Source organism: Peromyscus leucopus, chromosome 5, assembly GCF_004664715.2.
Source record: "Peromyscus leucopus breed LL Stock chromosome 5, UCI_PerLeu_2.1, whole genome shotgun sequence".
NCBI classification, from domain to species: domain Eukaryota; kingdom Metazoa; phylum Chordata; class Mammalia; order Rodentia; family Cricetidae; genus Peromyscus; species Peromyscus leucopus.
Window position 1 is genome coordinate 127,754,982 of NC_051067.1, and position 21,232 is coordinate 127,776,213.

Sequence of the window (21,232 nt, forward strand, 5' to 3'; positions counted from 1 at the left end):
TGCTTGTGTTATGTGGACAAAGTGCATGTGTGGCATGATTCCATCCTGTGAATATTCATGAAGAGCTGGTGCTGGAAGAAAATGGGTTCATTGGCTGGAGTTACCAGCTACATCAGTGCAAACCAGGTGGCTTAGACCAGCAGATCCTTCCTCCACACTGCTGGGACTCGAGGCCAGGTGTGCTCCCGAGGGTCCGGAAAGCATCTGGCCCGGTAGTTCCATGGAAGGTAGTAATGGAACTCCGGTCTTTAGATGGTTCTCCCATGTGAATATATCAGACTTTTTGTCACTGTGGCAACTGAAAGGACAACAAAAAGAGCAAAGACCATGACTGGGGAGATGCCTCTGTGGGTGGAGTGCTCACCGTGGGAGCGTGAGGGCTGGGCTCACATTCTCAGCACCCACGGGCATCTGCATTCTGGACATTTTCCTGGATAGTTGGATTTTGCTGGCATTCTGTTTCTCCTGCTCCAGTAAAATGTGGCAAAGGCCTTCGGAAGTGATGGCTTTTTGGTTTTTGAGTTTTTTGTTTTGTTTTTCTTTTCTTTCTTTCTTTTTTTCTTTTTTTCTTCGAGGCAGGGTTCCTCTGTGTAGCTTTGGCACCTTTCCTGGAGCTCACTCTGTAGCCCAGGCTGGCCTCGAACTCACAGAGATACACCTGGCTCTGCCTCTAGAGTGCTGGGATTAAAGCTGATGGTTTTAACAGTGGTTCTCAAACTGTGGGTCAAGACCCCTTTGGGAGTCAAATGACCCTTTCACAGGGGTCACATATCAGATATCCTGCATATCAGATATTTACATTATGATTCACAACAGTAGAAAAATTACAGTTATGAAGTAGCAATGAAAGGAATTTTATGGTCGGGAGAGGGGGGTCACCACAGCATGAGGAACTGTATTAAGGGTCGCAGCATTAGGAAGGTTGAGAGTCACTGGTTTAAGATATCAGCACTTGTCAGGGCATATCTGCCTGGTAACATTTTCAGCAGCCTGATGGTAAGTGAGGGTCCTTGTGGTCAAAGTGTCAAAAGTGGAACTCAGGGCCATCTTAATACTCATGGTGAGTGCAAAGCCAAGGCGGATCTCAGCTCCTCACGGCAGATTCTCTGCACAGTTTGGAAACTTACCTGACCTGCTGTCCAAGCAAAAACAAACCATTTGTAACACAAATATCTATTAGCTGAGACAAGCAAAGTCTCCAACTCTCAAAACCAAACAATTTAGTCAGAAGAAAAGTCAAGCCAGGAGGGGAATCTAGTGAAGGCAAGGGCTGCTGAGGACAGGGTCTCCCTCAACCAGGCTAGGCCAAGACACTGCTTTTGAAACTAGAACAACTCACCAAGGCCTGCTGGGAAACAGATACATGTTGGTCCAGGGTTGGTCCAGATGTAGCTCTGTGATAGAGTGCCTACTTAGCATGTACAAGCTCCAGAGTTTCCCTCTCCGCCCCTCAAGTAAACAGCATCAACAACAAATGGGAAACAGGAATGTTTCATATGGCTTGTGAGTCGGCCACAGCCTCTTTTTAAGTGAGGACAACGTACCGGTGGGACCGGTTTAACCTCTCTTACAAGCACAGGCTATCATGATGGATGCAGGTATGTGCCTTCCACGCTAACTAGCTTCTCCATCATATGATGTCTTTTCCAGGCCCAGCTGTCTCAGGCCCTAAATGGGGTTTCAGATAAGGCCAAAGAGGCGAAGGAGTTTCTGGTTCAGCTCAAGAACATACTGCAGCAGATCCAGGTGAGCAGACTCTGGTGCTGGACAGACAGTGTGGGCTGTTTGTCAAATACACAGAGAAAAAGGAGGGCTGGTCTTGGGACCAGTGATTTTCAGCAATGGTTTTTTTTTTAGAGGGTTGACCTGTCTGGTTGTACAGTCCTGGGTGCTGAAAGTGCCACTCTCAGTCCGTTGACATGCAGGGAACATCTTTTGTCCTTAGACGTGCCTGTGTAACCAGTGCAGCAAAATAGAAACACCTCGTTCCGTAAGAAAACGTGTTATCTGAGTGTCTATGCTACGCCCCACACTGAGGCTGGAAAACACACAGAAATCAGTGCATCTCACTTCAGTGAGCTATGGGCAGGGGAGAGAGAGTTCACCCATGTGCACATGCAGAAGGGTCCACCTGCACAGAGGAGAGCCCGGAGCATTTCCATGCCTTGCCAGAGGAAAGGACTAAGCGCCCTGAATCTTTCTTCTTTACCCTCCTCTTTCTCCCCTACCTTTCCTCCTCCTTTAAACAATTATTGTTATTACTATTATCTTTATTATTTATACAGGGTCTTATTACAAAGCCCAAGCTGACCTTAGTCTTAAAAGTGCTAAGATGACAGGCATGTGACGCCCACCCTGCCTGATTCCCGCAGGGAGTCTCAAGTCACAGGGCTCTGATGTTCCATGAACACAAGATGTATTAGTTTTCTCTGAATGCCACCGTTAAGAGATCAGAGGTGGAGCAGAGGCAGCAACAGAAATGGATTCAGTCCAGAGGCTGCAAGCCCAAGGTCACCTAGCTCTTCCTGAGGCCTCTCTGCCTGGCTTGCAGATGGTAGTACTCCCCATGTCCTCACGGGGCTGTCCCTCTGTGTGTCTCTGTGTCCTGATTTCTCCTTCTTATAAGGACACCATTTGGATTGGACTGGGGCCACCCTGATGGCCTCATTTTAACTTCTGGCTTCAAACACAGCCACACGGTGTCGTCCTGGGGCTTATGATTCAGAATATGATCCAGGGGGACAATTTAGAATCTACTCAGATGCTGGAGACCTGGAAACCGAGGCAGACAGACTCACACTTTTTTGTTTGCTTTACTTTTTCTGATTATAAAAACAAAGTGTATGGTACAGAGATCTTAGAGAGTACGGAAGACAGAGCTGAAAAAAAAGCTCACCAGCATCCCTCATCTGAGGTGACTGTGCTTGTCACATACATACATCTGTACAGACATATGCATACAACCACACACACACACATATATATGTATACACACATAGAGATACTCAATCACACATATGCACACACATATACACATACACTCATTGTATATGGGATTATTCTGTGAACCACTAATGTCCCGTTTTCTTTCTTCCTCTTCTCCTTCCTTCCCCCGTTTTTTAAAGACAGGGTCTCTGGGCTAGCCTTCAGGTCAAGCTCTTCCTGCCTCCGCCTCTCAGGGGCTGGGATGACAGGCATGCCACACCTCACCCAGGCTTTTTCCCTTTTTCCCATCTCTCATGACGGCTTTTCCACGGCACTAACAATGTTCTCCGAACAGACGACAGGCTGTTTCACCTTGTGGCTGTGTCACGGTTCGTGGAACTCTTCCTTGATGCACACTCACGATTCATGCCGCCCCCAACTTAGAAACAGTGTCGAGAGCTCTGAGAGGAGCTGTCTCCTCTGGACCACAGAGGCCAGCCCCTCCTCATCACGGTTCTCTGCTTCCGCAGGAAAATGGATTGGACTATGAAGCTTGCCTGGTGGCACAGTGTGATGCCCTGGTGGACGCACTGACCCGGCAGAAAGCCAAGTTGCTCACCAAGGTGACCAAAGAGAGGGAGCACAAGCTGAAGGTAAGAACCGAGTGACCTGGTCCTCTACCCCTATGATGTCACCTGCACCCAACAGAGGGCGGCACTGCCTTACACACAGGATGGTCTTAGGCGAGTGAGTGAACGGATGTGGCTGGGAGGCCCTGAGCTGGCTGGTTCAGTTACACGCAGGAGTCAGGGAGTACTCTCAAGCAGTCTCCAAAGCCAGGTGGCCCACAGCATCCTGCTGTCTTTAGAGCAGCCTCCCCTCTCCCACCTGCTCTGAGCTCCTGTGTCTGGTGGGTGGGTGGGGCCTTCTCTCATCTTGCCTAGCAGGTGTGGACAGCGACAGAAACAGTCAGGCTCTGCTCAGGTCTCCAGCACTGTCTCCTTCTTCAGACTCTTACATCATCTCATGTATCCATACTCAGCAATGATGTGTGTGGCCAGGCTCTGCGAAGGGACATTGAGTCATGATCCCTTATGTAGCACTAAGTTCCTGGCTTGGGCAGAAGCTGAGAATGACCCGAAGTGGTTTCAAGGAGCTCTGTGCCAGAGGCATCTAAGTGAATTAGAAAACACTTGCTTTTCTTTTAGAGAGGGTCTTGTGTGGCCCAGGCTGGCCTCAAATTTGCTATGTAGCTGAGTATGACCTTGAACTCCTGATCCTCCTGCCTCCACCTCCCAAGTTCTGGGATTCTAGGCGTGTATATCATGCTTGGGCAGATTACCCAGAGCTTCAGCCATGCTCGACAAGGCACTCTACCAACTGAACTACATCTCCATTTCAGAAAACACTATCTTAGTTTATCTCTTTGTTTTTTTGAGATTGGGGCTTGCTATGTATCCTTGCTGGTCACAAACCATCAAACTCAGTATATAACCCAGACTTCCTGAGTACCACAACCCCCTCAGAAAACATTACTTCAAAGAGAGAAGGTTGTGTGTTGGGAGGGAACCATGTGTCCTGGGAAGGGGATAAGGAGAAACCCACTAAGTTATCCCTGACCGGACAGAAAGCTGACCGCATCACAGGGTGGGTTGTACATCATTCCCTTTGTGTGCCTGGCTGCCCAGAGCTCAGAAAGCTTTGCTGTGCTGGAAGGGGCCCACTGATTCCCCAGTGATGACTCCACAAATCAGGAGCCAAGTAGAGTGCTGGCTATGAGGTGGGGCAAATCAACAGCGCCCTTCCCGGCCGCCCAGCGTCCACTCACACACTGCCGATGTAACTGACTATGTTTCCCCACAAAGGGTTCTTCAGAGCTCTCTCTCCGTTGCAGATGGTTTGGGACCAGATCAATCACTGCACGCTGAAGCTGCGTCAGTCCACAGGCCTGATGGAATACTGCCTGGAGGTGATCAAGGAGGATGACCCCTCTGGCTTCCTGCAGGTGAGCAGCTCCTGGAAGACTACTGCAGGCAACTTCTTCAGCTCCACCCATGCTCCCTGCTCTTCCTGAACCAGGTCTCTCTCTAGGCTCTGTCCCTCCCTGGCTGGGACTTGAATAGCTTTTTCCTTTGCTCTGTGAGGCCAGAATACCTGGATTGTCATCATGGCTCTGACCCTCACTTGCAATAACCCTGATTCTGCACCAGCCAGTAAACAAGAAGTCAAAAAGGCATCATCTCTAGGGACTAAATACCATGCTCCAGTGTTGCCCCCAGTAATGGGAAGACACAGTCTTCCACATGAACAGGACAAACTGCACAGAGAGAGGTGGAGGGCAGGATCCACCTTCCCCGAGAGATGGTGTAGCCTTGTCAGGGCCACTTCTTCAGCAGCATTCAGGCTAACTTGAGGACATTCATTCTCAGGAACGTGGTCACGTGTTAACCTACCTGTGGGAGAAGCATGCGTCCCATTGTTTACTCTCCAAGAAGGCTGCAGGAGGGGCTGAGTGATTAAGAGCACTTGTTGCCTTGCAGAAGACCTGGCTTTGGGTCCTAGCACCCACATGGTGCTTCACAGTGACCTGTAACTCTAGTTTCTGGGGATCTCATGCCCTTTCCTAACCTCCTTGGGGACTAGGCACACACAGTGCACAGACATGCATGCGGGCAAAACATCCATACACATAAGATAAAAATAAATCTAAAAAGGAAAGAAACTGAGGAGGAGAAGGGGAAGGGTACACCTCATGGCTCTTCGGTAACGTGTGCCCAGGTCTCAGAAGCAGAATTTTGCAGCAAAGGAAGTCAGAGCCACAGGCGTGACACAGACAGTCAAGGTTTGCAGCAGAAACCGCGGAATAGCTGGGAGGGGACACAGGAGGAGGACATGGGCAAGGGTTTCAAAACCTGGGGACGTGGGAAGCACTTTCTTCACACCCAGGAGCCAACTGCTAGTATATTTCGCTTTGCAAAGTGAGAGGACTGGCCAAACAGATGTATGAAGGGGTGTGTTTGCCTATCTCAAAAAAGCACCGTGACTTCATAAAAGAGTTTGGACCACCTTAAAAACAAAACAACAACAACAAAACTCCCTAGTGGTTCTTCACATTAACATGATCATAAAAATGAAAAGCATATAAAACTACATTAGCATGATCACGTGGTTGACCTGTGGCTGAAACAACACAGCTTGTCTGGGTGATTGAGCTCACTTAAGCCTGGCCATGGCTCACAGGTCCAGGCTCAGTCCACCTCTTCCCTTCAGTGATCTATAGAAAAAGCTGAGCCCTTCCTCATAAAGACTGGCAGCTCTTCCTCTGAAAACCCAAACCTTCTTGCTGTGCTCTCTTTAAGATCTCAGATGCCCTGATCAAGCGCGTGCAGGTGTCTCAGGAGCAGTGGGTCAAAGGGGCCCTGGAGCCCAAAGTGTCTGCGGAATTTGACCTGACTCTGGACAGCGAGCCGCTGCTGCAAGCCATCCACCAGCTGGATTTCGTCCAGATGAAATGTAGGGGTGAGCCGTGGTCGGACCCATTTAGTGATGCTGCCTCCCCAAGAGGCACACAGGCCAAGTGCAGCTTGATGGCGGCAGGAGCCTGTCATGCAGAGTGGCAGAGGAAAGGGTGAAGATCCCAGGTCCTAGCCAGGATGGGAGAACTGCAGCTGAACTCCCTTTCCTAGACCAAGGGTCAAGGACAGAAAGCAGAATGAAGGGGTCCTGTGCTGCCCCGGGGGCTCAGGTTGCAGATGTGAGCAAGGCTGCAGATTCCCACCCAGACTGCACTTCCGGGCTAGAGAAGCAGCAATTCAGGACCCCATTGATGTTAGCAGCAGGTGCCAGGGAGAAAGGGCAGAGGGGTTGTGTGGATGTCAGGGTGTATCCTTAGGTGAGGAGGAGGAGAGGGAGGGGCAAGAAAGAACAAAGGGGAGGGGGAGACGCCAGGTGTGGTGGTGCACCTGTAATCCTAATGAGGGAGAGGAAGAGAGGGAGAGGAGGAAGAAAAGAAGAAAGGAGGAGGAGGGCGGTGAGGAGGGAGAAAAGAAGAGGAAGAAGAGAAGACGTGAGGAGAAAAGAAGGAAGGAAAAAGGAGGAGGGAGGAGAGGAAGCAGAAAAGGAGGTCAGGAGGAAGGAGCCTGGGGGAAGAGGAGGAGGAGGGAAGAAAAAGGGGGCAGGGAGAAAAGAGACAATGAGAAGGGGGCGGGAGATAGGAGGAGGAAGGAGAGGAGGGAGGCAGGAGAAGAGGAGGAAGGAAACAAAGGATGAAGGGGAAAGGGAAGAGGACAGGAAGCAGGGGCAACAGGGGAATAGCTTCGCAGGTGGCAGAGGGTGGCAGAGGGTGGCGAGTGCCAAGGCCCCAAGGCAGGAACACGCTTCCGCCCACAAAGAGGGAGAGCAGAATGGACCAGTGGAGGATTGTGGGAACTGGGGGACCAGTGGAGGATGGTGGGAACAGAGGGACCAGTGGAGGATGGTGGGAACTGGGTTCCGGGAGCCAACAGGAACCCACAGCCAAGAGTCAGTGAAACTCACACAGCTTGGCTAGTCCCCAAACTCACAGAAGATGGCCAGAACTGCACTCCTGTCCTATGTGTCACCATCCCCAAGATGCCCAAGGTTCATCCGGAGGGAAAGACAGACAGTGTGGCTTTAGGGGAGCCCTGTCACTGACCTCAGGCCATCCCGAGACTCACTCCCTTACAACTTGCACCCGGGGAAGGTTTGGAAATTCCACCTGTCCCAGGTGTAAATGAGACAGTGGCAAGGAGCAGGCGTCTGGTGGGGAGCGGGGGGGAGGAAGCTGTGACTGGGGAAGACAGTCCTGGAAAGTGGGGGCTCCTGGACAAAACACTTGGGGGTGTAGATGCTGAATTTTAGGGTGTGGGAGATGAAGGAGTGAGAGGGTGCCAAGGGTCTCCTCCAGCCAAGTGGAGGGAGGGATGGGCTGAGCCAAATGCCTGTTGTTGACACAGACTCCCCTTCCTGGGTAGTCAGCCAAGCCTGGAGAGACAGTAAGCTCATTCTGAGCCAAAATGAAACTCGCAGGCTTATAGAACAAGTCTCGCCGTTTTCCCTTCCAAACCAGGTCAGAGCGGCCAGTGTCACCTTCCAGACCCTCTTGAGCCCGAGCAGAGCTGGGACATAGTCAGGTTCTCCTGCTTGCCTTTAGTGAGCTCAGAGCATGCCTGCTTCAGTCCCTTGCTCCATGGGGTGACTGTCCAGCCCTCCGGCTGTCTGTTGTGTCTGGTGCCATGGTCAAGCCCCCTGACCTTGCAAACCTTCCATCAAAGTTCCAACTGCCTGTGCATTTTGTTCCTCATCCATGTCACTCATCTTTTTGTCACACCCGAGATGATCAACTTGTAAAAGATTTATTTGGGTGCATGGTTTGGAAGTTTTAGTCTGTGATTGGCCTGTGGCTTTGGTCCTGCGGTGGGCATGCCACGGTAGAGCCCAGCGCCTTGTCCTGTGGCCAGGAAGCACAAAGGAGAAAGAGAAAAGAGCTAGGGTCCCACCATCTCCCTCATGGGCACACCACCAATGTGCCCACTTGTTCTCACCTCTTAAAGTAGTGCCAGCCTGTGGAGCAAGCCTTTAACACACAGGCCCCGGAAGGACATTAAGATTGAAGTCACAGTACCTCCATTCCCAGCTCGAGTGTAAGCGGCGGGCTGGCTCTCACTTGGCTTCCTGCCCTGCCAGCCGCCATCCGAGCCCACGCAGGTGACTCTGCAGCATGTCCAGTATGGACTGTGCTGAGGTCATATGGGTGCGCTTCATGGCCTGGGAGCCAACACCAGGGCTGTTGGTGGCAAGATGTAAAATAGGACTTCCCTCCTCAGGGCACAGGTCCCAAGGGTTTGGATGGCTCGGGGGTGGGGTGGGGTGGGGGGGGTGGACTGGGGCCGGAAGGAGGGTGCTGTGTGCTGACCAGAATGATCCTTGTCACAGTACCACCTGTACCCTTGCTGCAGCTGGAGAAGTGCTGCACCCGCAATAACAGTGTCACCCTGGCCTGGAGGACACCACCCTTCACCCACAGCCCCGCTGACGGCTACATCCTGGAGCTGGACGATGGTGATGGGGGGCAGTTCCGGGTGAGCTAGACGCTGCTGTTCAGGGGGCAGTTTCCATCGAGGCCTGCTGAGGCCTGCTGGTCTGGAGGGCAGTTGCAGGTGAGGCCTGCTGTGTGAGAACCCTAATGCACAGGCCCAGACAGGACTGCTGTCTTGTGAGGCTGCTCTTAACCCTTTTGTTACCCTAAGACAAGCACCATGACTACAAAGACCAAGAAAGTCTGCCAGCCTGGGCTTTGTGGAGAGAGCACTTCCTATGGTAGTAGTTGTGGCCACAGCCTCAGGGAGAGGTGTCCATCAGAGAAGTCTGGGTGATATTTTGAGGAACCCCACAGGTATGAGCTGACAGCTCAGAGAGTGCACTGCCTACATGTGTACACTTTCCACAGGCTAGCCCACATCTTAAATACCTCCCACACAATTCTTGGCTGCCTTAGTCTGGCTCTCTGGCTTTGATGCTAGGGTGGCTGGGTGGGCTCCTATCTTGGAAGCATGTTTCTGCAGTGGAAGGTGTTCTTTTGGGCCCTTCAGAACCTGGAAAGCTGCTGGCTCATGAAGACACGTGAAAATGAATGCTAAATAGGTGTGGTGATTCATGCCTGGAATTCCAGCCCTGAGAGGCTGGGGCAGAAGGATTGAGAGTTCGAGACCAGCTTGGGCTACAGTAACATCTTGTTTCAGACAAACCAATACATACTGGGGCAGAGTAGGACAACGGGAACTTGGAAGTGAATGGGGAATTAAAGTAAAGACCCTAGAAAATGAGAATCGAGGTCCAGTCAAGGAAGCTCGCTGTCTTGGAGAACCAGAGGCCAGCAGAGTCAGGTGTGTCAGGGAGCAGAAGATGCTGCTCTCAGGGGCAGGAGGGTTCGTTCGGTGTCCCCCTCGGCTTCTGGCAGGGCTGGTAGTGGAGGCAGGCAAGTCTCAAGCAACATCCTAACTAGCTTCACACCTGCAACCCCATCCTCCCAGGACCCCATTCCTCTTACAGCATCCCAGACAGAGGGGCCAGCAATGTGAGAGGAAGGGGCAAAGCCTGGCCCCACCAGGATGACTAGCCTGGGTTGAAACACCTCTAATCTGGTACTCCTGTAGATGTAAGGGCACTTCTGGTGTTGATGTGCACCTCAGGAGGACTTCCGGAAGCTCTGAGGTGAAATGAATATCCCTGGCTCTTTCAGGAAGTGTATGTTGGCAAGGAGACCCTGTGCACCATCGACGGGCTTCACTTTAACAGCACATACAATGCCAGAGTCAAAGCCTTCAACTCCTCTGGCGTCGGGCCCTACAGCAAGACTGTGGTCCTGCAGACATCCGATGGTGAGCAATCCTCAGCTGTGCGGTCGGATGTCAGAGTACGGCCTCATTTCCCACGTCCTGGGGGTGGTGGGGTGAGCAGATGGTGCCACCATCTAATGGGGCTTGAGGTTTGCGACTTGGCCACATCACCTCTTTGTGTTTCAATTTCCTAGCTACAAGGCGGGCCATGGATAGCCATTTCCTCCGTCACTTCTAACAGAGCCTGCACCACTGGGGAGAGGCTAGGACTCAGGGATCCAGGAAAGGGACCTGGATGTGGGGCCAGGCAGCCTGCATGTCTGTGCTTCTTAGCAAGGCTGGATCAATGGACTAGAAACTTGGAGGAATACAGAGCAGGGAGAGAGGGAGAGAGAGAGAGAGAGAGAGAGAGAGAGAGAGAGAGAGAGAGAGAGAGCGCCTGTGTGTTAGGTTTCTATTGCTGTGATAAATAAAGACTATGACCAAAACCAACTTGTGGAGGGAAGGGTTTATTTCATCTTAGAACTCTCAGATCACAGTCCATCACTGAGGGAAGTCAGGGCAGGAACCTGGAGGCAGAAACTGAAGCAAAAGCCAGGGAGGATGCTGCTTACTGCCTTGTTCCTCATGGCTTGCTCTGTGAGTGTGTGAGAGTGTGCGTGTGCGTGTGCGTGTGCGTGTGCGTGTGCGTGTGTGTGTGTGTGTGTGTGTGTGTGTGTGTGTGTGTGTGCATCCCACAAAGACCACTGGCCACAGTGAATCAACTCTGATAGCAGCAAGTGAGTCTATCAATTACCTTGACTCAGCAGCAAAATTTGTGTGTATGTGTGTTGGGGGCAGGGATGGAGGTGGTGGTGATGGTGGGGAGGGAGGGAGGGAGGGAGGGAGAGAGAGAGAGAGGGAAGAGGGAGAGATTGTTTGACCTCGTCTGTTTTGACTTCTTCCTTTGCAGTGGCCTGGTTCACTTTTGACCCCAACTCTGGCCACCGGGACATCATCTTGTCCAATGACAACCAGACGGCCACCTGCAGCAGCTATGATGACCGGGTGGTGCTAGGCACAGCTGCATTCTCCAAAGGTGTGCACTACTGGGAGCTACATGTGGACCGGTATGACAACCACCCAGACCCTGCCTTCGGGGTGGCCAGGGCCAGCGTAGTCAAGGACATGATGCTGGGCAAGGACGACAAGGCCTGGGCCATGTACGTGGACAACAACCGCAGCTGGTTTATGCACTGTAACTCCCACACCAACAGGTGCGCAGCCACCCTGCCCTCCAAGGATTCAGGGGTTGGGGATAAGTGTCTTGCAGACCAGTGTCCCTTCGATTGTCCCCAGGTGTTGGGAGAGGAGCTGTTTTTAGGTACTTCATACTCTAGTTCCGGGAGGCTTGGACAATGACTGGGAGAAGTAAACCATTTGCCTGTCGCATAAATGGAAGGACTTGATGGCAGGAACAGCTCTGGCCCAGTGGCTCTTCAGTCCCCAGCTGGCCTCACAGTGGCTTCTGCTGGGAGCTTAATTTGTGGTTTTCTTACGAGTCCTGCTCCAATTATCTTTACAGTCATCAAGCTAAGCCCGAGTCACTGCACAGAGCTAATGGGAGACTTGTTTCCCACAGAGGGAGCAGAAGTCATTGCCATGGCCGGTGGTTTGCCTGGAATGACCCTGTCACTGCCCTGGGGAAAAAGGAACTTCAGTCTCAGGGAACTGACCTCACTGGGCTCCTGGTGGGGTTGCTCCATCCCTGGAGAGCTTGTGTTCTTGGTGCCCTGGTTGCTCTTACAAAAAGAGCTGAGTAACCCAGCTCCTCCCACAGGAAAGCCAGGTCTAGTTTGGCCAGGAACTTGCCTGAGGACCCTCAGGTCCCTACCTGACCACTACCTTTTTTTTTTGGTTTTCCAAGACAGGATTTCTCTGTGTAGCTTTGCGCCTGTCCTGGAACTCACTCTGTAGACCAGGCTGGCCTCGAACTCACAGAGATCCGCCTGCCTCTGCCTCCCGAGTGCTGGGATTAAAGACGTGTGCCACCATCACCTGGCTCTGACCGCCCTTCTTTTCACCACTGTCTTTCTCCTCTCCAAAGGCTTATGGGAAGGGCAGTGGCTATCCCTATGGACTCTCTAGCTGGGCTATAGAAGTGACCGGGCACTACAGGTTGACCAAGTAAAGCAGTCTGTCCAGGTACTTCAGACTAAGTGGTGTAGGTTAAGCAAGTGATACAGACTGACCAGGTGATGCAGGCTGCTGACTAGGTGCTGAAGGCTAACCAGGTGGCACATGCCAGGTGGTACAGGATGACCAGGTACTCCAAACTGACCAGGTGGTGCAGGCTGACCTGGCGATGCACCCTGACCAGGTGCCGTGGGTTTCCTGGGTGCTACAAGCTCACTTCCCTCCACCTCGAACCCAAGGGCCTACCAGTTCCATGTCTGTGTGCTTAGCCGACGTCCACCTGAACACTCTGTGATGGCTGCAGTAATGACCTCAAGCTTACGTTAGGTGCTGACTAAGCACCCTTAATCCTTACAAAAGCCCCATCTCTGTTGCAGATTATGAGGCAAATTTAGGCAGGCTGGGCTTTGCTCAGACCCGGGGAGACTAAGAGGGGCTGCTAGGATTTAAAGAGGACATCAGTGGAGTCTCCTATGGTGAGAACTCCTCAATCCCCAGGGCACAGGCTGTCATGTTCCCTAAATGCTCTGGAGCCCTTGCCAGGCAGCCCCTTGGCTTCCCAGCAGAGGATCAGAAGGAACAGGAGAGACAATAGATCGCAGAGGGAAGAACTACACCTGTGTGTCCTCCTCCCAGGCCCCAGGGTGGGGCAAATGCAGGTGACCTTCCTTCCAGAAAAGAAGCTTGACACTGCTCCCAGACATGACCTTGATGCTAGGGGATGGTTGTGTGGAAAGCTGGCAGGTCAGACTTGTCCCCACTGCCACCTGGTGTTTAGTACTAGATGTGCAGTGACTGTCCAGTTCTGGTTTCCCTTCCCATCTGTTGGACCCTTCTGCACGGAGCCCTAAGGCACCTCCAGGACACCTGCCCTCTTCAGGAACATCCTCCTCTCGGCCAGTCCACCAGGTCCTTCTAAGACTTCATGTCAGGAGCTCTTCTCACTTCTCACCTCTGCCCCTGGCTCAATCCTAACCGAGGTCTCACAGTTTCCTCCCAGAGCTGAGCAAGGTTGATGCTAAGGGAGCCCTTAGTTGATGAAGGGAAAGTCTGCTGACGGGCACAGAGGCTTCAGAGTGAGGTCTTCCAGGTCCATCACTTAAAGTTCCTCCCCGCCCGAAGGTAGATTTTTACCATCCCAGAAATGTCTTAGTCCCAACATTTGTCAAGTGCTCCAAAACTAGCATGGTCACCTGTGGAGTGGTGACTCAGGGGACTTGATTCTCAGTTCAGCATGCATCTCCCACCACACGCTGCCAGTCCCCTGGGAAAGTTCTGTGCAGGTGAACTGAAGGGGCATGTCCTTTCCAAATGTCTCTGGGCCTTGAGATCTGCATCTCCATCTGGCTCAGTATCATCACGAGACTAAAAAAGGAAAGATGACCCGTCGCTTCTCTTCTGTACTCATGCTTGGTGCCTTGTGGTTTCAGGAGGGATCCACCCAGCCAAACTCTCGTTCCCTGGTGTGTGGGTCTCAGGCACTATGGATAAGAAGGGGCTGAGCAACTTGGTCCCCCAGGGTTGTCTTCTCTTGTATCTGACACACACACATACCCTTAGAGGCTGATTTTGGATGAGGATGTTACCAATATCTGTGGGGTATTCTGAGTTACTGTGATATCATAAGCTGGATGTGGTAACAGGTTTTCCTGGCTTATCGTCCTAGGACTGAAGGCGGTGTGTGCAAGGGGGCCACTGTGGGCGTGCTGCTGGACCTGAACAAGCACACACTGACGTTCTTCATCAATGGGCAGCAACAGGGCCCCACAGCCTTCAGCCATGTGGATGGGGTCTTCATGCCTGCTCTCAGCCTCAACCGAAATGTGCAGGTATACTCCGAGCCCAGTCCCTGCAACTTGTCTGCTTCCTGGACAGTGTGCACTGTCATAAAACTGGGCACCTATTTGCCAGACAGGCAGTTTGCCGGCTGGCCTCTCTGAGCATCCCTGGAGGAGGTTCCAAGTACTGCTTGATCACTTGGAGTAAAGAGGCTCAGAGGGGCTCCAGGGAGGAGCAGGGGCTCCAGGTCCCAGGGGAATGGGAGGGCACAGGAGCTCCTGATACAGGCCAAGTGAGAGGTCAGAGGACAGGGACATCCCTCACTTCTAACAGATTCCTTCTGTTCCTGGGGCCATCAAGGGACCTGCATTGTGTCTACTGCCCAGCAGCTGGGTCCACAACAGTCTGGCATTGGTTGCTTGAAAAGGGAAACCGAGGAGCACAGTGTGAGCTGTCAGGTTACTAGAGGAGACGGCAGGCGCAAAGACTCAGCCGTGAGAACCGGAGCCCCTCTGATACAGGGCTCCACGGCGCTAGCCAAACAGGGAACCCAGCCGGTCATCGTGTCGCTCCTATTGTGAGGGAAGATGTACAAGGTGACACTTAGCCATGTGCACAAATGAGCAGCAAGTCCACAGCGTACGTTCTCCACTGGCCACGTGGCCCATGTGGCCACAGTACTGCCACAGTGTTTGGTGTTATGGACTGCTTCTCCTGCCCTTTGTTCTTCTCCATTCCCCCTGCCTCCCGCCTCTTTCTCCTCTCCCTCTCCTGTGTTAGGGACGGGCCCCAGGGCCTTTGCACACTCTGCAAGCGTTCTGCCGCTGAGCCAACCCCTGCTTGCTTCATCTTTTCCAGGTCACCCTGCACACAGGACTGGAGGTGCCAACAAATCTAGGACGGCCAAAGCTGTCCGGCAACTAGCCTGGTGGCCCCTGCGGCTGCCTGTCTGCCTGGTTGTGGTGGCGGCCCTCAGAGGACAAGGGCACAGCAGGACGTCCTGGGCCCCAGCAGCCAGTCCATGTCTGAAGATGCTCTTTTGGGGGAAATGGAAAATGAATGGGCGGTGAGCCACATGGCCATACTGTGGCTGCCGCGGTCAGGAGTGGCCTTTCACCTCTACGCCACAGAGCTTAGGGTTCCCAGTGCTCCGGAAGGCTTTGGTTTCAGGCTTCTGTTTTCTGACACCTTTTGAAAAGTTTGATTTCCCCTTAAATTTTTTTTTCCTGGAGGGAGAGTGGAAGGCTAACTTGGAGACTGGTATCCCAAGACCAGTCAGCGCTGTGACGTCACTCCATGCCTGCTTGTAACCCGTTGCTAGGACCCTGCTCCTTCTGGAGTCCCAAGCTGGCAACTTGTCACCTCTGCTGGAAGAAGCTGACCTTGAGCCTTTGGGATCTGTAGTCTTCAATACACTGCAAACAAATTCAGGACTAATGGAACATTAATCATTAATGAACTACTAGAACCTTCAGAAGGGCTTCCTTACCGCCTTTATTATTAACCATGTGCTATCAATACCCCCCCACACACACACACACATACACAGTGTGTGTGTGTAACAATCAGGTGTTTTTTGTTTATTTTTTTGTTTTTTTTTTGGAGACAGGGTTTCTCTGTGTAGCTTTGGAGCCTGTCCTGGAACTCACTCTGTAGACCAGGCTAGCCTCAAACTCACAGAGATCTGCCTCTGCCTCCCCAGTGCTGAGATAAAAGGCGTGTGCCACCACCGCCTGGCTCAATCAGTTAACTTTTATTCATTCAGTTCTAAGTTCCAAATGGAAACCCTGGAATCCAAGACAGTGACATGTCTTTGCACGGCAGTAGCTTTCTCTACAACCTGATTCCCCAGAAATTGATGGAAATAAACTACGTTGCCTTCCTAGGCTAGGCCTTGAGCACAGAAGCAGCAGACCCCGGAAAGACCTCTCATCAAGCAAGCCCCTACGGCTTCACCCAGTGCCCTGTTGGAAGTATCACCAACATGAGAAGCGGCCCTGGTGGCACCATGGGGTGGCTCTGTCACAACGGGACAGATGAGACCCCCGGAGAAAGGCTGAAACTAGATGATGACACCCTACAACTTCTCTTCCCACGTGAGCCAGGGTTCCCTGGGGTTCTTCTGAGGAGCGCTGCCCTTGCTGGCGAGATCCACAGGAAGTCATCCCCACCCTCAGGCCTCACGTCACCCCTGCCTGTCTCCCGCAGTCTCCAGCTCTGTCTGCCAGTTTCCTTGCTCTCTCCTTTGGAAAGAATTCATTTCACCAAGTGTTTCATTTTACACTGAGGAATGACTTGCCCATCAACTGGGCTGTTTTTTTGTTTTGTTTTGTTTTTTAAATATCAGATCTGCACCGATCCCAACTGTGCTTCCTCACCGCCTTCGAGCATAGGCCCTGCACCTGCTCCCAAGTACCCACCGCTGGGCTGCCCAGACCCTCCAGTCCTACCTCAGAGTTCTCACTGGTGGCCCTGGTTTTCTCAGACACTTGGATGTCACCAGGAGCAGTTCCACGCTGTCCAGCCTCCGCCCTGGGCCCTGGAGCCACCTTCATGGCAGAGGTGGACCTTTGGCTTCTTTGGACTCTCTTCCTGCTAAGTGCTCTCTGGCTCAACGGCTCGTAATTTCATCTAGAGCCCTCAGGGCAGCCCGCGGGGCCCTGGCTACCATATCCTCAGTTGCTCAGCAGGTCCTGTTGTCCCACGGCCACAGCTCTGGAAGATCCCAGCAGAGGGAGGGAAAGGTGCTTCTAAGTGAAGAACATGGAGGAGCCTCTGCCTTCCTGGACCCAGGAAGCCACATGTGGCCGTGGTCAGGGGTGGTGGTGCTGGTGCTGGTCCAAGGGTCTGGCTCTCTTGTGGGAGAGCCCAGAGACCCTGGAGTAAGAACAAGCAGAAAGACTGGCCAGGGGGAGCTCCGCAGTCTTTAAAGCCTGGGTCAAACACCTGCCTGGTGGGGGCAGGAGTCACTTGGGCAGATCTGAATCTGTGGATCGCTTCGGGGAGATAAGGAAATGGCCACAATTCCAGGTGACTTCTTTTTTTCTGGTGCTGGAGAATCCAACCCATGGCCTTGGTCCTGCACATGCTAGGAAAGTGGTCAACCACTGAGGCCCCAGAGCTCTAGGTCACTTTCCTCCTCTGCCTCCTCCGCCTCCGCCTCCTCCTCCTCCCCCTCCTCCCCCTCCCCCATCTTCTTTCCCCTCCTCCTCCCTGTCCTCTTTCCCCTCCTCCTCCTCCTCCTCCTCCTCCTCCTCCTCCTCCTCCCCCTCCTCCTCTACTTACTCTTCCTCCTTCTTCTTGTTATTTTAGTTTGTTTGAGACATGGTCTCACACTGTAGCCCAGGCTGGCCTGGAATTCACTATATATCTCAGGCTGGCCTTGAACTCACAGCAATCCTCCTGCCTCAGCCTCCTGAGTACTGGGATTACAGAGGTGAGCATCACACCCAACTCAGGTGTGTCCTCTTTAAGGAGTTCCCTGAAGTTGAGCCAGGAAGACCCAGCTCCCCAGCTCCCACAGCAGCATGGGTGGGGGATGTGGCTAGACACCTCCCTTTGCTCACTAAGCCCAGAAGCAATATGCTGATGCCAGGGACAACCCAGGCGGCCCTGCACAGCCACCTCCCCTGCCTTCTGCACAGGCACCTTTCAGGGACCAGGATGCATGGATGAGAGACGGGCGGGGCGGTGTCCCACACTTGGGAGTTTGAGGCGATCAGAAAAGCTAAGTCCTCACAGTGGCAAGGCCCTGGAATTGCAAGTGACAGACAGATAGATCATGGGGTCACCTTAGCAGCTGGTGACTGAGGTGACATTGCTGTATATACACAATATCAAGGTGAGGCCTTCCTTGGTGGGCCACTGAGAAGGAAGTTGGGGTAGGTCTTCGACAAAGACATTCAACTCTGAAGCCTGCTTTCTGTGTGGGTCAGTGAATGCCAATCCCTTAGAAACGAGTGTCCTTGACAAATACCCACTGACACCTACGCCACACACACACAGCACCTCCCCCCTTACAGCAGGGCAGCAGTATCCACAGCCCAGGCTTTCCCTCCTCTGCCCTGTCTGGAGACACGGTCTCAGCTCTAGAGGACAACTGCCTGGCCTTGGTACTCTCACACTGTATGTGGTCCAGGCTGTACCTTCAGTCCTTTGTGTGCTCTGTGATTCCAAAAATGTTCTTAGCTGCCCTGTAGCCCCAAGGGGTCCAGAGCCAGGAAGCAATATGCTACCAGGGCGAGCCCTGAGGCATGGGCGAGCCCTGCGAGATGGAGAATGCCCACTCTATTGAGCCCTTTCTCTTGCTCTTGTTGCCCTCCCCCTTCCCCGGCCCCCTCAGGTCAGGGCCAGAGCGCAGTGTCCATGTGAGCTGACTTTCCCGGGGGCAGCATGTCAGCCTTAATTCTGTGAGTCAAAGGCTTGCTTCTTGAGTGGAGACGTGTTTCAGCGCAGGTGGTCTGGGTTCGCCCTTCGTGAGGCTGTCTCCAGCCCCTATGACCTCCCTCCCAGTGCAGAGAGGAGAAGAGAGAGGATAAAATCCTTCGGGAAAATCTCAATATGGGAGTGTGAAGAACACCATCACAGGACTGTGAGAGTGGCCCCAGGGGTGCTTAATGTTGACCTTTGGGGTGGGGCCTGAGTGCTGGAAAGCATTAAGCACCCCTGGTCTCTACCCTCAAGATGCCAAGAGCACCCCAGTTAATGTGACAATCCCAAATACCTAGAGACATCCTTATACCCCTTTGGGGCTGACCTGGATCTGGGTCATACTGATTTATTGGGTGTTGACATTCATAGTGTTGGTACCCATTCCTGTGTCACATAGAGGTCTGTCCCAAAGCCACCGGCCTCCTATTACCCCAACGTAAGAATTCTTCACAGGTCTTCAGTGGAGCGTGTGAGGGAAAGGGACTTACATTTCTGCTTACTGAAGATAATGGCCAACCCCACCTCTACTCTTGGAAAGAAAATTTCCTTCCCTTCATTTTTCTTGGCCACATTTTCCTGGAAGGAACAGGGATATCTTAATAGATTTGGGACCCTCAAGAAGTTAGAGCAATCTCAGCGAGCCCTGAGACATGGGTGTTCAAAGTCCACACTGGTCCTGGGAACTCTTAGCCCAGGAACAGCCAGTTGTCAGTGACAGCATGATATGGGTTCTTGGCTGAGTGGGGTCTTGACAGCTGGGAAGAGGTGAAGAGGTGAGCCAAGGTAAAGAAGAGGCTTGAGGCAGAGAGACGATACAGCAGAGTATCTCTCAGTACTTAGCTCTTAAGTTGGCTCTGATGTTGTCTCATGGCATGCATGGGGTGAATATCCTACTTGTTCTGTGCCTCAGTATCACTGCCTGCAAACAAGACTGGTCACACCAACCTACCTCCTCTCTGTATTGTGCAGATCATGGAATAGTTTCATTGGTAAGGTCCAGGCTGAATGACTCACATTCAGTGGCTCAAACCTGGATGGCTTTACTGTGTCCTCTGACTACGGTGTCTTCCACCCAAGCTTCCTGTGATCAGGCAAGTATTTTTCACATAGCTGCCTGGCCATCTGAGCCAGTTCATATGACCACAGCAAGCACATCCCATTAACGGAGAGCCTGGGTTAATGCCATGTTCCAGGGCTTTAAACAGGCTAAACCTGTCAGCAACCTTCTCTTGAGTGCTAAAGGCATCTGCATGTAGTGTCCCCTAAGCCAAGAAAAGATGTTAGCCAGCCTTCTGCCTCCTGTTCCTTCAGTTCTGGTCTCTAAGGCATCCCCCTACCCACACACAGCCTTTCACTTTTATTTCCCCAACAGCAGGGGTGGCTTTGGAAGACATCTGAGAGTGTCATGACATACAGCTGAACTGGGACCTCGAGGGGATGGCTAATGACAAGTCCATTTCAGGCAACTGACTGCTGCTGGGATTTCCTGGCACAGGCTATGAAGGGTGGGGAGCCTGACCTTTTCCATGAACAGTGTTGAATCCAGAAGCCGGGACTGGACTCTAAGTGAGGCGATTCCCTCAAGTGGTGCAGCTCACTGAGGGCCCAGCTGTTGACCCAGCCCTGGGAGAGGGCCCAGAGTGTGAGGGCTAGCAGGGCGGCACTGGGCATCAAGCCTTTGTGCACATCGCTGAGCAGATGCTAGACAGGCCTTGGGATGACTACCGGAGCTCCTGTAGTGGCCTTTCCAACTCCAAACCCCCAGAGACTGGACTTCCTAAGCCCCCCACTTTCTCAGCCCCAGCAGAGAGTGGGGTGTAGACACAACAGAAAACGTGAATGCATGATAAAGAATCGCCGCCTTTGCACTTCCCGGCGCACTGAGCATGAAAGATGTTTGTATAATGTTGGCAAAGGAATTTACCAGAAACAGAAAGCTGTGTACTGTTGTTTTGACCCCCTTTTCCTGCCCCTTCTTGCCTCCTCTCCCCACCCTCCCTACCACATTGATTCTATTCCCCGTGGTTAGTATTTGGTGGCAGCTCTTGGTCCTGTGGCTGTTCATGTTTTGCTGAAAACAGAGGGGTGGGCAGTGGTAAGGAAAGTAATTTTTTCTAATTTTTGTATAGGTATCCACAAGCGTTTGTATTTTTTGAATTGCAAACACTGTGTTTTCTGGTCTTTAGGAGGTTGGTTGAACTTCCTGTATTACTTTTTGGAAAACTTGAGTTTTACCACATTCTTAAACAGATTTGAAATAAATTCTTTTGACACTGCCAACAACTGGAAGTCAGGTGTGGTCTGTGGTCATTGATGAGGGGACACTCCCCCATTTCCACAGACTGGCCCTGCTGACCACTGGTCATTCTTTTTAGTTTTGTGGGCTCCAAAATCTCAAAGTAAAGATGTGGTTTCAAATTCTAAGGCACCATTTTCCACAATGAAATTAGGGTTTCATTAAAAAAATTTTTTAAATGTGTGTGTGTGTGTGTGTGTGTGTGTGTGTGTGTGTGTGAGAGAGAGAGAGAGAGAGAGAGAGAGAGAGAGACAGAGAGACAGAGAGA

General features: G+C 52.3%; 1 protein-coding gene across 1 annotated transcript in view; it reads left to right on the plus strand.

Annotated features, from left to right (window-relative positions):
• The window catches only part of Trim67 (tripartite motif containing 67), a 30,257-nt gene extending 14,428 nt beyond the window's left edge, over positions 1-15,829 (plus strand). The window contains exons 2-10 of the mRNA XM_028889807.2: positions 1,651-1,746; positions 3,456-3,578; positions 4,820-4,930; positions 6,285-6,438; positions 8,881-9,026; positions 10,187-10,325; positions 11,236-11,539; positions 14,125-14,287; positions 15,096-15,829. Coding sequence (XP_028745640.1) covers positions 1,651-1,746; positions 3,456-3,578; positions 4,820-4,930; positions 6,285-6,438; positions 8,881-9,026; positions 10,187-10,325; positions 11,236-11,539; positions 14,125-14,287; positions 15,096-15,161 — 1,302 coding nt within the window. The 3' untranslated portion in view covers positions 15,162-15,829. The remainder of the gene's footprint in view (positions 1-1,650; positions 1,747-3,455; positions 3,579-4,819; positions 4,931-6,284; positions 6,439-8,880; positions 9,027-10,186; positions 10,326-11,235; positions 11,540-14,124; positions 14,288-15,095) is intronic.
• The last annotated feature ends 5,403 nt before the right edge of the window (positions 15,830-21,232 follow it).